General features: G+C 45.1%; 1 protein-coding gene across 1 annotated transcript; it reads left to right on the forward strand.

Moving 5' to 3' along the window:
- The first annotated feature begins 481 nt into the window (after positions 1-481).
- THEM6 (thioesterase superfamily member 6) lies at positions 482-16,437 on the forward strand. Its single transcript, XM_082235956.1, has 2 exons — positions 482-1,281; positions 14,160-16,437. The coding sequence occupies exons 1-2, from the start codon at positions 772-774 to the stop codon at positions 14,271-14,273; spliced, it is 624 nt and encodes a 207-aa protein (XP_082092082.1). The 5' UTR covers positions 482-771; the 3' UTR covers positions 14,274-16,437.
- The last annotated feature ends 662 nt before the right edge of the window (positions 16,438-17,099 follow it).

Raw genomic sequence — 17,099 nt, forward strand, 5'->3', positions numbered from 1 at the left:
AGATGATCTCAGGGTCGAGAACTTTAAAGCGTTAAGACCAGAAGGTGGAAAACATGAAAATAATGAGAAGAGGCAGGGCTGAAAATTTGGAGATAGGCTTCAGAGGTCCAGACTATGGGGATTCCCGAAAAACCAATAATTACAAATTGGATTACAATTTAGTCTTTTTTTTTAATTTTAGTTTCTTGTTTTTAATTGGATTATGATGTGGATGTGTTGATTGGCTGTTTTTATTGGAAAATCAATAAAAATGATTTTTTTAAAAAAAGAGGTGATCTCAGGGTCTGGGTAGTAAAACAATCACCTTCTATTAACAACATACGTAATAATAATAAAAAAGGCTAAACAGCAGAACCACAAGAAAAGGCATATGATAAATTTCACGTATTATAAAATTCCTGGAAGGTGTCTCTTTGCATGGCATTTAACTGTTGAAAAGATAATAATAACGATTTTGCAGAGAGCTGGCGGCGCGCAAGGGGGAGCTGTTCAGCAAGGCTCGTGCAAGCGAGCAAGCAGCATCATCGTTACATAAGGCCGGCCGAGGACGACGCTGAACCTCCGCAGGAAGCCGGAGAGGCGGCTCGGCGCGCAATGGAAGAGGAGGGCGGAAGACGGCAGAAGGAAGAGGAGGAGGAGCCGTGCCGGTGACCTTCGCTCCCCGGCGCCGGCTTTGCAAGACGGCTGCAAGCGCAGCTTCCCACGCGCGCGCGTCAAGGGGTCCTCTGCAAGCACCGCCTCGACGGCGCGCCCAGCTCTTCCCTTTGCGCCATGGCGGAGCTGGCGTGGGCTCTGGGGGCCTTGGCCGCCCTGTTCGCCCTGCTGGACGGCTGGTACCTGCTGCGGGTGCCCGTGACGCTGCTGTACGCGCGCTGGGCGCTGCCCACGGTGTGGGACTTGCTGGAGGAGCAGAGCTTCGCCAGCCGGGTGCTGCCGTCGGACCTCGACTGCCTGGTGCACATGAACAACGCGCGCTACCCGCGCGAGGCGGACCTGGCGCGCCTGGCGCACCTCACCCGCTGCGGGCTGCTGCGCGCCGTCCGGGGCTTAGGCGCGCACACGGTGCTGGCCGCCTCGACGTGCCGCTACCGCCGCTCGCTGCACCTGCTCGAGCGCTTCGACGTGCGCACCAGGCTGCTGGGCTGGGACGCGCGCGCCTTCGTCCTGGAGCAGCGCTTCGTGCGCGCACGGGACGGCTTCGTGTGCGCCGTGCTCCACGTCCGGCTGCACGTGGTGGGGGCCAGCCCCGCGCAAGCCGTCGAGATCCTCTGCCGCAGGAAGGTGAGTCGGATCCGGGTGGGGGAATGAGCTTAGCCCGGATTTGGGTTCTTGGGGGGCAGCCAAAGTTGCTGAGCTTCTTTTGGGGTTGGGGCAGAACCTCAGGTAAAGGTAGAGGGACCCCTGACCACCATTAGGTCCAGTCACGGAGGACTCTGGGGTTGCAGTGCTCATCTCGCTTTATTGGCCGAGGGAGCCGGCGTACAGCGACTAAGCCGCTTCTGGCGAACCAGAGCAGCGCACGGAAACGCTGTTTACCTTCCCGCCAGAGCGGTACCTATTTATCTACTTGCACTGGTGTGCTTTCGAACTGCTAGGTTGGCAGGAGCTGGAACCGAGCAACGGGAGCTCACCCCATCGCGGGGATTCAAACCGCCGACCTGCTGTCCCACGTCCCTGAACCTCAGATAATGGGGTGCTTTTCAGTGATATTTGTGGATCTGCCCCCCCCCAACAAAATCCTGCAACCCCCGCTCCAAAAAAGAAAAAGAAATCTTGGCTACGTCCAAGGGCTAGGGCAGGCCGAGTGGGTGCAAAATTGTTCTTCGGATCCTAATAATTCACTAAACCTAAACATTTAGCACCGTTATTTGTTTGTTTGTTTGTCTTACTGAATTTATATACCGCTTTCCCCCCGGGGGGTCTTAGGGCAGTTCACAGAATAAGATCAAGATATAAAACCATAAAATACCTAATAAAAATAAAAACAACAGTCCAATAGCACTCCCCCATTAAAAAACACACACATTTTTAAAAGGCAAAGGATGTAAATCGGATCAACCAAAGGCCTGGTTAGAAAGGAATGTTTTGCCTAAGGCCTAAAGGTGTATAATGAGGGTGTCAGGTGAACTTCCCTGGAGAGAGCATTCCACAGGCAGGGAGCCACTGCAGAGAAGGCCCCGTTTTCATGTTGCCACCCTCTGGACCTCTCGAGGAGGAGGCACATGAAGAAGGGCCTCAGAAGATGATCTCAGGGTCTGGGTATGTTATTACGGAAAGAGGCGGTCCTTGAGGTATTGCGGTCCTGAGTCATTTAAGGCTTTACAGGTCAAAACCAGCACTTTGAATTGGGCCCAGAAACTAATTGGTAGCCAGTGCAGTGGGACCAGGATCAGTGTAATATGCTCAAACCGTCTTGCCAGTCCGGTGAGCAACCCAGCTGCTGAATTCTGTACCAGCTGAAGTTTCCAAACTTTTTTCAGAGGCAGCCCTACGTAGAACGCCTCGCAGTATTTCTGCCACAGTATTTCCACTGTTTCATTTGTTTCTTATATTGAATTATACCGTATTGCAATTTGGGATTCTGTGGAGTGCAAACTGCAATACGATACAGTGCAATCTATAAGAAATGGAAGTGTGATTAGAAATGGTACAACATCTGGAGCAGTGCATTACAGTGGTAGGGAAATAAGCAGATTCCTAATTTTTTAAGCTCCTCCGCTTGGTCTTTCTTGGGTCACCTGAAGAAGTATATTGCAGGCCCCTAGAAATTCACTATTCAGGAAGACTTGGGGAATAGTAGGCCGGTTGGAATGGTTTTTACAGACCCTCCACGTGTCCCTATTTTCCAGGGACAGTCCTGGATTTACAGAAGCCGTCCCGGTTCCTGATCTGATCCCAGAATGTCCTGCTTTTCCTTAGTATGTCCCTATTTTCATCAGAGAAAATATTGGAGGGTATGGAATAATGCAACCCTTGAGCCAAGGAGAAAACAATACAATCTATAAAGGCAGCCCTGTTCAGGGAAGTTATATAAAAACATAACAAAACATTAAAAATTAAATATGTTGGGAGCCACCCAGAGTGGCTCGTCAGAGGCGGGCGGGTTATAAATAATAAAATTATTATTATTATTATGGAATAGGATGTCCCAATTTTCATCAGATAAATGTTAGACGGTACATTTCTATGATTCAGAAGATCCCTTTGAGGTGCCAAATTTTGGCCTCCCACAGAGCACCATATTACGAAAGATTGCCACTTTGAGTGGCTTCCAACTTAACATAAAAACGTAATGTTATTATTTATTATTATTTATTAAATTTGTACACTGCCCTATGCCTGCAGGTCTCAGGTGCAGTTCACAGGATAAAAGCACAGCATAAAAACACAAAATACATAAAATAAAAGTAGCCTGATAACTCTCCCCTTCCCCAACACATTTAACAAGGGGCCTTGGATGACAGTTGACCAAAGGCCTGGTTAAAGGTGAATGCTTTTGCCTGGCGCCTGGCTTAATTATTCTATAAAGCTATACAGATGTTTTCTAAAGATTGTAGAGTTACTTATATCCTTGGCTGATGGAGTCACATAACTCCACTGCTTTTTTCTGGTGGGACGCAGGGGTACGCGTACCCCTAAACATTTTGTGAATCCAATAAGTTTGGCCTCATTGAGGGGCAGTATTTCAATATGAGTAGGAAAATGAGAGTACCCCTAAACATTTTTTTAGTGGGGGGGGGAGCACTGCACAACTCCATAACCTCTGACATATCCTGCCCAGGGTTGTAAAGACTACGGAGAGAATATTTGGGTGCACTCTTCCCACCTTGGATCAAATTTACGCTTCCAGGTGCCATAAGAAAGCTGCAGAGATAGCGCAGGATAGTGCGCACCCCGGAAATGATCTCTTTCAGCTTCTGCCTCCTGGAAGAAGCTACAGGGTTATAAAGACCAGGACTAGCCGCCTGAGAAACAGTTTCTACCCAAATGCGATTTTGGTTTTAAAAGCAGTGTAAGGTAGTCTCTATGGGAGTCTATTGTATTTAATTATGGGGTATCAGAGTTTTTAGGGGGTTAATCAGGCTGGGATGGCAGGCTTGTTGGGTTTTGAATGTCTTATGTAGATTTTTTCAATTTCGTTGTTCTGTATGGGACAATGACAATAAAGGTTATCGTATTGTATCATATCTCCGATAAAGATTGGGACATCCTATGGAAAAATGGGACGTTCTGGGATCAAATCAGAAACCGGGACGGCTTCTGTAAATCCGTAACTGTGCCTGGCAGATAGTGTCTGCCCAAGAACATCTGCATCTCGGGCCCAGCAGCTCAATAACCCCTGCATCCTATTCTCCTGGCGGAGGGAAGTCTGCAAGCTGGTTCCCACTCTCTTGTTTGCAGAAACCAGCAATCTCAGATATTTGGAGAGGGTAACAACGTTCAGATTTTTGGGCATTGAATTACAAGAGGATCTGTCCTGGAGTGTCAACACAAGGGGGCTTGTGAAGAAGGCGCAGCAGAGACTGTACTTTTTGAGAATTCTAAGGAAAAACCATCTTCCGCAGAAACTGCTGCTTGCCTTCTATCACTGTGCCATTGAGAGCGTGCTCACTTATGGCTTATGTGTGTGGTACGGAAGCTGCACTACCCGGGACAGGATGGGGTTGTGCAGGGTTGTTAAGGCAGCAGAGAGCATTGTTGGCTGCCCACTCTCCACCTTAGAGCAGATTTATGCCACAAGGTGCCATAGGAAGGCACTGGACATAGTAAAAGAGCCATCACATCCTGGTCACTGTCTCTTCGAGCTCCTGCCGTCGGGACGGAGATACAGGACGATGAAGACAAGAACGAGCCGTCTTAGGAACAGCTTCTTCTCCAGAGCGATCTCGGCCCTGAATGGGAAGCCTGGACTTTGAAAGTCATTTAATCTCCCTTGCTGTATTATATTGTATTGTTTAATTAGTGTTTTTATGGAGCAGTCAAGTAATTTTGTTGTCCCCGAAGGGGGCAATGACAATAAAGATATTATTATTATTATTATTATTTCCAACGATGCAAGGGAGAGCATTGCCATCAAACCTGCCTTTGTACAATAGAATCTTGGATTCTGGGTCTCCAAACGCTGGACTGTTTGGCTTAATGTGGGGCTCAAACCCACAACCCAGAGATTAAGAGTTTCGCGCTGGGTGACCTAGAGCCGACTCTTGGCCTAACCTGCCTCACAGGGTGTTGTGGGGATTGAAAGGAAGGGTGGGAGAACAGTGTACGCCTAGGTTGGGCATGACATCCACTCTGGGGCAGCTTCCAGCATGTACGAAAATGTCAAACGTGAGAAACGTCCCAATACAAGTGTCTCCTAAAAGTCGCGTAGTCCTTTATCTCCTTGACATCTGACGGGAGGGTGTTCCACAGGGAGGCGCCACTACTGAGAAGGCCCTCCCCCCCCCCAAAAAAAGCACAATCAAACTGAACTATTTTGGCATAAATCATAATAAGAAGATCACAAATAAAGATGCAGAAAATTTATAACGGTAACAGAAGCGACCGCACACCCCAGTTGTTGTTGTTTAGTCATTCATGCTGGTAGCTTTGAGAACACTGTCCCACCATCTCGTCCTCTGTCGTCCCCTTCTCCTTGTGCCCTCAGTCTTTCCCAACATCAGGGTCTTTTCCAGGGAGTCTTCTCTTCTCCTGAGGTGGCCAAAGTCTTGGAGCCTCAGCTTCACGGTCTGTCCTTCCAGTGAGCACTCAGGGCTGATTTCCTTCAATTACAGCAAAAGGCCGCCATCATAGGTAGCTGCCTAGGCCCAGCCACTGTAGAGGAATTAGCACAGAGTGGTTTCCATAGTTTTATCTATGGAACTCCCTGCCACAAGAGACAATGCTGGCCACCAGCTTTTAAAAGAGGGCTAGACAAATCCACACAGAAGAATTCTTCTTATGTCCCCATGCATGTTGAATTGTCTGAGGAGATGGAAACTTTAAATTAGACAGTCCGTATTTCCGCCCTGGCTAAGCTGAATTCGCTGGCACATGCCTTTCGAATTGGTGGCGTGCAATTTCCATAGATTAACCAGATTTTGAGTGAAGGAGTAACCTCCTCTTGTCTGCCCTGAACCTTATTTAATTCCATTTATGACTCCCTTTCCATAAAATATCTGGAGGCAGTTTCGCAATAAAAAGCATCAGCAGTAAAAGACAATTACCCGGTTCCATATATGAAAACAATTAGAACAATTAAGAATGCTTCCATACGTAAAAATAAAAGTTATTTAAAATCCAGTTTGGAAGCCAACCGAGATAAAGGTCTTCCAACATTCAGCTTCGTCGGAGGCAGCAAGGTTTCTGAATACGAGTCGTTGGAAGTCATGGGAGGAGAGAACATGCTTTTGTGGTTGAATTCCGCTTGCAGGTTTCCCATTGGGGCAGGTGGTTGGGAGGTGTGAGAACAGGATCACAGAGAGTCCACCACCTTCCAATGGGATGGGTAAAGGTAAAGGGACCCCTGACCATTAGGTCCAGTCGTGGCCGACTCTGGGATTGTGGCACTCATCTCGCTTTACTTGCCGAGGGAGCCGGCGTACAGCTTCCGGGTCATGTGGCCAGCATGACTAAGCCGCTTCTGGCGAACCACAGCAGCGCAAGGAAACACCGTTTACCTTCCCACCAGAGTGGTACCTATTTATCTACTTGCACTTTGACGTGCTTTCGAACTGCTAGGTTGGCAGGAGCAGGGACTGAGCAATGGGAGCTCAAACCGTCGCAGGGATTCGAACCGCCAACCTTCTGATCGGCAAGTCCTAGGCTCTGTGGTTTAACCCACAGCGCCACCTGCGTCCCCAATGGCATGGGTAAAGAGGCCGTAATTATACCCACTATGACAAGCACGGCTGCGTCATTAGGATCCAAACATGCTAAAATCCTGCTGGCCTTTTTTTAATGTATACAGTCGTATCTTGGAAGTCAAACAGAATATTTATGTATGCAACTACGGCAGCAAGGTTATTGATTGCCAAAAATTGGAAAAGCAGCAGCGTCCCAACTAAAACAGACTGGTTATCTAAAATGATGGAATACTTCCATATTGCCGAACTAACAGGGAGGATAAGAGGAGATATGGTACAAAAAGTGAATAAGGAGTGGGCTATCTTTAAGGAATACATCAAAATTTGTGTGGAAAAAGTAGGATTTCTGACAGATACTGAGTGAATCCAGAAAAGGATTAGAGTGAAAGGAGAGTAAAGTCAAGATAGAAGAAGAGATTAAAGAAATAATGAAATGTGTTTAAGCTAGTTGGGAAAATAAAGTAGCGTAACAAGAACAGCTGGAAGTCAAGTCACTTGGTGGGTGTCTGTGTGGGGTAGGTGTGTAGGTATGTTGAAATGTACAGTATAGGTAGGTATTATATAGAGTAATGTAGTAATGTTTTATGTTATGAAAATTAGGTAGTGTGTTGTGTATGTGTATTGTGTAAATGTATATGTATGTGTTTTATATGTTAATTTTAAAAAAAAAAAATTTAAGGAAGTCGAATGGAATCCGTTCCGGAAGTCCGTTCGACTTCCAAAACGTTCGGAAACCAAAGCGCAGCTTCCGATTGGCTGCAGGAGGCTCCCACAGCTAATCAGAAGCCTCGTCGGATGTTTGGATTCCAAAGAACATTCACAAACCGGAACAGCGGCTGATTTTTAATTGGAACATTTTCAGGGAAGCGTGTCCTTGACACCTGATTCCATCAGCATTTATAACGCACGTATTACGTTTTGTGTAACATCTTAGAGGTTTTGATCAGGGGTCGACAAGGCTTACTGGGCAAAGGCCGGATCACTCCCGTGGAGATCCTCCGTGGGCTTGGCTGATGAGTGTGACACCGGAAATTGCTTCTGCGCATGCCCAGACCTTGGAAATCGTGCCTGCGCAGGAGCAATTTTTGGCATCTGGGCATGTGCAGAAGCAATTTCCGGTTCTGCGGACATGTGTAGATGCGATTTCCAGTGTCTGGGCATGCACAGAAGCAATTTCCGGAGCCGCGTAAGAGAGCCCCCGCGCCACGCTGCAACAGTTTAGTGCAGCACGCGGGGACTCACTGAACGGGCAGCTCAGGGGCCGCTTCCGGCACATGGGCCTTAGGTTGCCGACCTGTGTGGGTGTGGGTGTGTGGGTGTATATTTAAAATAAATACAATTATGAAAAAACAGACGGACAAACAAGTAAACAAACATACAATCAAACAAACAAATAACAGAAGAATCAAACAAACCACCACACTATAAAACAAGATTAATATAACTATCATCATAGATACTCCTGGTACTGAAAACAATTATAAAACTTATAGAGAAGAAAATTAAAAATGACTTCCAATTAATCTCACTGTACTTTATCCATTACTTTATACCGCACAGTTACATATTTCTTATATAGTTTCTTTTTACCTCCTTACGAACTTCTATTTATACAATACAGGGACCAGTCTAATTCTGCCAAGATGTTTCCTTTTAGTCCATAGTTGTCTAAAGATTCTTTAAAGATTCTCCAATCCTTATAGACTTTTTGTTTTGGCTGGCCTCTTACTCTTCCTTTTGCTTTCGCTAGCTGCAGATATTCTACCATTAGGATCTGCCAATCTTCCGTGTTTTTCCAATTTCTTGCTGCTAAAATTCTGGCCGCCGTTATTCCATACATGAAAAATGTTCTTTTGCTGACCTCTGCTTTTAATGACAAAGCATTGTGTAAACCCTGTATAATTAAAGATTAAAATTCTGCCACCCATGAATGCCTTTCACCTAGAAAGCTAGCATGTCAGGGACAAACCATGAGCTCCCTGATATCACCATGAGCAGAAAAGTAGAATACATAGGAGAAGACAAACAACCTTCTAATCACCAGTAGTTAACAAATGAGCCAGCTATGTAATTTACAGAGCTTCTGGCAAGGAGAATTTGCATTAATAAGGCTCTTGGAAGATGCTCAGGGGAGAATACCATTGCATGCTCACTCTTATGCACATGTCCCTGTTCTACCCATATGTGAGTTGCTGTGTCCCAGTGGATTGACAGGAATCTGCAACATAGGATTATAGAAACAGCAAACAGTCTTTGTTGTTGTTTAGTCGTTTAGTCGTGTCCGACTCTTCGTGACCCCATGGACCAGAGCACTCCAGGCACTCCTGTCTTCCACTGCCTCCCACAGTTTGGTCAAACACATGTTAGTAGCTTCGAGAACATTGTCCCACCATCTCGTCCTCTGTCGTCCCCTTCTCCTTGTGCCCTCCATCTTTCCCAACATCAGGGTCTTTTCCAGGGAGTCTTCTATTCTCATGAGGTCACCAAAGTCTTGGAGCCTCAGCTTCAGGATCTGTCCTTCCAGGGAGCAGTCAGGGCTGATTTCCTTAAGAATGGAGAGGTTTGATCTTCTTGCAGTCCATGGGACTCCCAAGAGTCTCCTCCAGCACCAGAATTCAAAGCATCCATTCTTCGGCGATCAGCCTTCTTTATGGTCCAGCTCTCACTTCCATACATCACTACTGGGAAAACCATAGCTTTAACTATACAGACCTTTGTTGGCAAGGTGATGTCTCTACTTTTTAAGATGCTGTCTAGGTTTGTCATCGCTTTTCTCCCAAGAAGCAGGCGTCTTTTAATTTCGTGGCTGGTGTCACCAAACAGTCTTACTACACCATAAAGACTTAACAGGCAGGGTGGATTTGATTTCAATCACATCAATTTAAATCACGATTTAGATCAAGATTTGAAACCCTAGTCAGTAAGGCTTGATTTAAATCACTAGTCAGTAAGACTTTATTTTAATCTTTTTTTTTCCCCCAGAAAGACTCGTTCTTGCTGGTGTAATCTTAATATTTAACAACCCGATGAAGGTTTCAATTTTTGGAATAATAAACTTTCAGAGTAGTTTTTACAGTAATATAAAAAATTACTTATTTGGTTATACTATAAGAAATACGTAGACAGATAATTATGAAATTATTGTGAGGTTTAATAAGTTAACTGTTTATATTTGGACAACTTTTCTGCTGTACTTTATTGGAAGGAGAAAAATAATCATTTCCTTAATAACAATTTTTAAAAAATATTTAACTAAAGCAATAACATAGCATCCATGTTTGTTAACTGATGCAGTTAAACAATTAATTAAAAAAAACTTAGACTGAGTTTTACCATACACATGAAAAACTTGTTTCCTGATGAATAGCCTTTGGACTATAATGTAACTTAAATAGAAAACTATCTTTAGAAAGATTTTTCCTCCGAAAGCATTTTATTTTAAAAATCTGATTTAAATAATAATAATTTAAAAATTAATTATTATTTTTTAAATCATTGATTTTTATCCACCCTGGTTTATTGTTGTTTAGTCGTGTCCGACACCAGGTTTCTTGTTGTTTAGTCGTGTCCGACTCTTCGTGACCCCCTGGACCAGAGCACGCCAGGCACTTCTGTCTTCCACTGCCTCCCGCAGTTTGGTCAAACTCATGCTGGTGACTTCCAGAACACTGTCCCACCATCTCGTCCTCTGTCGTCCCCTTCTCCTTGTGCCCTCCATCTTTCCCAACATCAGGGTCTTTTCCAGAGAGTCTTCTCTTCTCATGAGGTGGCCAAAGTATTGAAGTCTCAGGTTCAGGATCTGTCCTTCCAGTGAGCACTCAGGGCTGATTTCCTTAAGAATGGAGAGGTTTGATCTTCTTGCAGTCCAAGGGACTCTCAAGAGTCTCCTCCAGCACCAGAATTCAAAAGCATCCATTCTTCGGCGATCAGCCTTCTTTATGGTCCAGCTCTCGCTTCCATACTTAAAATGTTGGTGGACTCAAGCTTGCCTTGTCAATTTCTTGAAGTGACCTCTTAGCTGGCAGGTATATAAGGGAGGAAATCTTGAGCGGAACGGCAGTGAGTTGCAAAAATTAGTGAGTGGCTGCGGTGGTACAGTGGTTAGAGAGAGGTTCCCAAACTTATATGGCCTCTTGCCACGTTTCCAGAAAAAAATTACTCGCGCCCCCCTCGCGCCTTCTTTAAGCGAACAAACAGAGAGATACAGTGCCAAATTTGCATTCTTTTATGTATCTGTATTTCTACCTACGTCCGACAACATTGTCCAAATCCTGGTATGCTCCGCAGAGGACCTTTAGGTCCACAAATAATAACATTTTGGAGATCCCAGGTCGCAAGGTAGTTACATTGGTCTCAACTAGGGCCAGGGCCTTTTCAGCACTGGCCCCGACTTGATGGAACGCTCTGTCACGAAAGACTAGGGCCCTGCTGGACTTGCAGGGCCTGCAAGATAGAGCTGTTCCACCTGGCCTTTGGTTTGGACTCAGTCTGACCATTATGTTTTCCCTCCCCTTATGGTCTTGATTTATCGGCTACTTTTAAAATGAGGCTGTATTTTAAATTGCATTTTAGCCTGTATTTTAAATTGGGGTTTTTTTCCCCCAACCGTGTTTTTTACTGGTGTTAGCCGCCCTGAGCCCGGCTCTAGCCGGGGAGAGCGGGGTATAAATTATTATTATTATTATTATTATTATTATTATTATTATTATTATTATTAAATAGACAGGCAAGCTGTGATCCGTTTCCTGGACCTGGGGAAGCTGTAAAGGGTTTCCCCAAACCTGAGAAAACCCCTCGCCTCCAGTACAACGGCCAGATCCAGGGGAAATCTATTTCCCCGTCCCACAACAGCACCCAACCTGGTGGTTAGCATCATTACGCAACCAAACTTGGTTCTTTTTTCACATTTAGAAATCAGATTTTGAGAACTGGATTGCTTTTTCTTTTTTTCCCCACATGAAAACCAGCTTTTGTTCCTCGGATTCATATTGGATTCCGCCACCCCTTGCCCCCTAGGCCTAGTTCATCTTCTTTCTCTGCTCTTTTTTTTAAAAAATATTTATTAATTTAAATTACACACTTATACAAAGAATTTACAATCTCATACTACAAAAAGAAAATTAAAGAAAAAACAATTAAGAGAAAAGAATAGAAAAAGCAAATTTACGTACATAAAAAACCCCTTAATCTTCCTAATTAATACTTAATTAAACACTTAAATAAAAAAGACTTCTGACAAATCGAGTCTTCCAGTCATTTGCATGGCTGTCAATGTTTCCCTTTTTTTAAGAGAAATTCCCTTATTCCGAATAGGATTCCTCGCAAGAAAAGGGAAAAGTTCACAACTATGAATTCTCATTGTACTGTTTATACTTTCGTTTTTTCCACACAGTTTTATATTCTTTAATATTGTTCCCATCTATTCCACAAACGGTATTTGTTGTGTTTACGAGTATCACTCAAGTTCTGCTAATATGGTGTGGTTGGTACAATATGATCTTACATAATCCTTAAATATTCTCCATTCTCCAAATATTTTCTGGTTCAATACTCCTCTAACTCTTCCCGTCAGTTTTGCTAGTTGTAAATATTCTAACATGAGTATCTGCCAATCTGTAATTGTAGTTACTGTTTTGTTTTTCCACTTCCTTGCCACAAGAATTCTTGCTTCTGTGGGGGCATACACAAACAGCGGTCTTGTGTCTTTCTTAATTTCTAATGGTAAAATGCCTAAAAGAAAGATCTTGGGTGGGGGGAGGGGGTTAAAGGTAAGTCTGAATAATTTCTTAAATTCATTATAGATATTATCCCAGAATTCGCTAATGATTGCACAAGTCCACCATGTCTGGTAGTATGACTCCACATCTATTTTACATCTCCAACAAATCAGTGGCCCTCTTTTATGCATTTTCGCTAGTTTCAAGGAGGTAAATTCACAGCACGCTATAACCTTAGGGAGATCATGAAGATGTTATATGCCGTATTTTTTGCACCATAACACTCACTTTTTTCCTCCTAGAAAGTAAGGGGAAATGTCTGTGCGTGTTATGGAGGGAATGCCTACGGGTGGCTGGGGGGATCTGCTGCAGTCGTGAGCAGAGGATCCATGGTTCCCCTTCCTTCCCTCCTCCGTGGCTCGCTTTGAAACAGCAGAACGGGAGAAGAGCCGCTGAGTGGGGAGGAGAGAGGGACAGAGAGCCTGCTTGCTTTAAAGGAGCAAAGCGGGAGTGTAAGCAGTGCAAGAACTTTCATAGAATCATAGAGTTGGAAGAGACCACAAGGGCCATTGAGTCCAACCCCGTACCTAGCAGGAAACACCATCAGAGCACTCCTGACATATGGTTGTCAAGCCTCTGCTTAAAGACCTCCAAAGTAGGAGACTCCACCACACTCCTTGGCAGCAAATTCCACTGTCAAACAGCTCTTACTGTCAGGAAGTTCTTCCTAATGGTTAGGTGGAATCTTCTTTCTTGTAGTTTGGATCCATTGCTCCGTGTCCGCTTCTCTGGAGCAGCAGAAAACAACCTTTCTCCCTCCTCTATATGACATCCTTTTATATATTTGAACATGGCTATCATATCACCCCTTAACCTCCTCTTCTCCAGGCTAAACATGCCCAGCTCCCTTAGCCGTTCCTCATAAGGCATCGTTTCCAGGCCTTTGACCATTTTGGTTGCCCTCCTCTGGACACGCTCCAGTTTGTCAGTGTCCTTGAACTGTGGTGCCCAGAACTGGACACAGTACTCCAGGTGAGGTCTTTAAGCGGCTCCTGTCCAGTTGGCTCCTTTAAAGCAAGCAGGCTCTCTCCTCCCCACTCAGCTCGCTAAATAGCATTATTAGCAGCATCCTTCTCCACACACCCCATGCGTGCTCCTTGTCCCTTGAGTGCTTTTCCTTCCCTCCCCACTTAAAACGTGGTTACAAAGCATGGATCCACATGGATCCTCAGGATTTTTGCACTGGGTCACCCCAAATTCACCATCAGATCACATAGCATGTCCATGGCTACATCTTGCACCAAAAAAATCACGCACCCACTGTTGCCTGGGGTCGCAGTGGTGCAAAAACGTGGTTACAAAGCATGGATCCACATGGATCCTCAGGATTTTTGCATTGGGCTACTCCAAACTCACTGTCAGATCACATGTCTGTGGCCACAGCATGAACCACAAAAATCATACATCCACTGTTTCGTTTAGAATATTTTTTTTCTTGTTTTCCTCCTCTAAAAACTATGTGCATGTTATGGTGCGTGTTATAGAGCGAAAAATACGGTATATGGCATAATATCCCTTTCTTTCTCTGCTCTTATAGGTGGAGTCTCCTGAACTTCCTGAGGAAATACTACACTGGTTGAAATACAATGAAGTCAACAGCCAAAAGTTACGGGCAGAGAGCGATTTGCAGGAAAACAACAAGGAAGAGTAATGGGATACCTCAAACTCGTTATGACCTCAGTGTGGGATCCTTCCTTCGGAATCGATGAGGATTATTAAGACTCCCCTTTTCAGCTACCGTGAGAAATATAAAGTTCTTGCACCGCAGCAACAACAAAGCCAGCCAATTTGATAGTCAGCCCCAAAGGATTGGGACCACGCGGAGCAATCTTGTGGTTCCACCCTGTCGGCAGCCATGCACAGGGAAATAAGGTCACGCTAACCCAACTGTAGTATAGCACTGGATTTAGTCGCGATCCTGTCCTTATCCACTGGGCATTACTTGAGAACAGGAATGCCGCCCCCCTGTTCTTAACCTGTTCTTGTTTACGAAGGCCAGCCCTGATAGTTCTGTGGTGACCATCACAGCCCAGAAAACCTAGGAGAGATGTGTTTTGGGTCTAAGAAAGGGGAACCCAGTTGACGTCTTGATTTGAGATCACCACAGATCCAGGGCTCTGCAGAAACCAAAGTATAAACGGGCAACCTAAGTCTTGCGGGGAAGCCTGGGTTGTCGTCTGCTTACAAACTGGAGCCAGCGACGTTGCTCTCCAGATGTTGTTGAACTAAAGCACGCCTCGGCCAGGCTGATGAGGGTTGGAGTCCACAACATCTGCAGAGCATCATTTTGGCTATCCCGATCTACTGTGACGAATCTGCTGCCATTGCTCATTCGCACACGGCTGGCTTCATGCAAATGCTTGAAATCGGAGGTGGGGGACCTGTGGCCCTCCAAATGTTCCTGGGACTACATCTCCCATCATCCCAGGCCATTGTGGCTGGGGCGGATGGGAGTTGGAGCTCCAAACAAGATCTGGAAGGTCACAGGTTCCACATCCCTCCAGTGTTTAATGGAAACAGGTGTACATCCATCAGAGTCCAGGTGGACCACACAAGACCTTGAACTCTTTCTGCTGGAAGGTCTTGTAGGCCTCCTAGCAGAAAGAGTTGTTCCAGGCAGGCCCCACCCGTGGCCAGCTGATTTTCCTTGAAGTGGGGGACATTCCAGTATTAGGACTTGGCTCAGGCTTCCTCAAACTTGGCCCTCCAGATGTTTTTTTGGCCTACAACTCCCATGATCCCTAGCTAGCAGAACCAGTGGTCAGGGATGATGGGAATTGTAGTCTCAGAACATCTGGAGGGCCGAGTTTGAGGAAGCCTGGCTTAGCTGAAAGGGAATTCAGTGTAGCACATCCGATTCCCACAGCCTTGCATGAGCTAGCACCCATTTAATACAGCAGAGACAATCAGGGTTTGATGTTCACAGCACCAAATTTACAAAACAGGCACAGACTTATTTCATTCTACATGGTTCTTCTGTTCCAGAGAGATTTTTTCCCCCATACTTCTGGTGAACCAGGAGGAAACCAGCGTGGTTTAAAATAGCTTTGAGGAAAAATTGTTGTATGTTCTTTATTGTTACTGTATTTAATTATTCGGTGCCGAAGATTGATTGGTGGTTTTCAAAAGGGGTTGTTTTTTTAAAAAGTTAATCCAGTGGAATAGAAAGATCAACCATTTTGCACAGGAGGGAATCAGCACTGTCTTCAAGTCTTATTTATTTAACTTATTTTCTTTTGCACTGATATGTTGCTTTTTTCCGTTCGAGGCGGTTTGCAGTCTTGAAGCGAGAGCTTGCAGCCCGGCAGAGGGAGGAAAACAGAGAGGAACATGATAAAAATTGGGTACCAGTTCCCGCACAATTTAATCAATTCCATACTGACCACAGAGGGAGCCATGTTTGGGAGGAGAGGGGTGAAATTGCAGTTGGACCAGTCTCACCTGCATAGATTATGTGGGCAAGTGAAATTTAGGCATCAAGTTACACCAAGGATGGCTAATGTTGCCCTGCAGATATTGCGCTATAACTCCCCATCACTCCTGACCAGCCGCCATGTTGGCTGGGGGCTGATGGGAGTTTGAAGCAATGCCAGGGGACACAGTTTGGTACAGCTGAGTTCGAAAATACAACTTCAGGCATGTTCTCCCAAGCTGACTTGGAAATGACCCGAGATCTCCCCACAAAAAAAGTGCTTTACTCCATTTTTAAAAATGTTCCTTGCCAGTCCCCCTCCTACTGTGGTACCTTCAACGAACAGTGGTAAATTTTTCATGTAACGTAAATGCAGCTAAATAAATATGGGCTGGTGCTACCGTGTTTGTCTTCTTTGTTCCTATTTTTGGGGGTTTCCAGGGCAAATTTGACCATGTTTCACCCATTTGCACAATGCGCCTTTTTGGTTCTCATCAGGTTTGTGGAGTTAAACTATGGAACTCCTTCCCACAGGATGCAGTGATGGTCCCCCGGCGTGGGTGGCTTTAAAAGAGGATTGGAACGAATCTGGAGTGGAGTCCAACCTTGTACAGTGGTACCTCAGGTTACATACTCTGGGCGGCTTCCAACAAAATATTAAAATACAGTGGTGCCTCGCAAGACGAAATTAATTCGTTCCGCAAGTTTTGTCGTCTTGTGATTTTTTTCGTCTTGCGAAGCACGGTGTCGGGAAAGTTTTGGAAAAGCTTCAAAAATCACCAAAGTCTTCAAAAACCTCAAAAAAGGCTACCACACCGCGTTCTATGAGTTGCTCCTCGAAGTCAAGTCGGAATTGTATTAACGGTGTTAAGAAAAAGGAAACAAACTTGCAAGACGTTTCCGTCTTGCGAAGCAAGCCCGTAGGGAAAATCGTCTTGCGAAGCAGCTCAAAAAACAAAAAAACCTTTCGTCTAGCGAGTTTTTTGTCTTGCGAGGCATTCGTCTTGCGAGGTACCACTGTACAGTAATGCACCAAACATTAAAAGCTTCCCTAAATAGGGCTGC

This window comes from Podarcis vaucheri (genome assembly GCF_965113315.1).
Source record: "Podarcis vaucheri genome assembly, chromosome: 8".
Taxonomy (NCBI): domain Eukaryota; kingdom Metazoa; phylum Chordata; class Lepidosauria; order Squamata; family Lacertidae; genus Podarcis; species Podarcis vaucheri.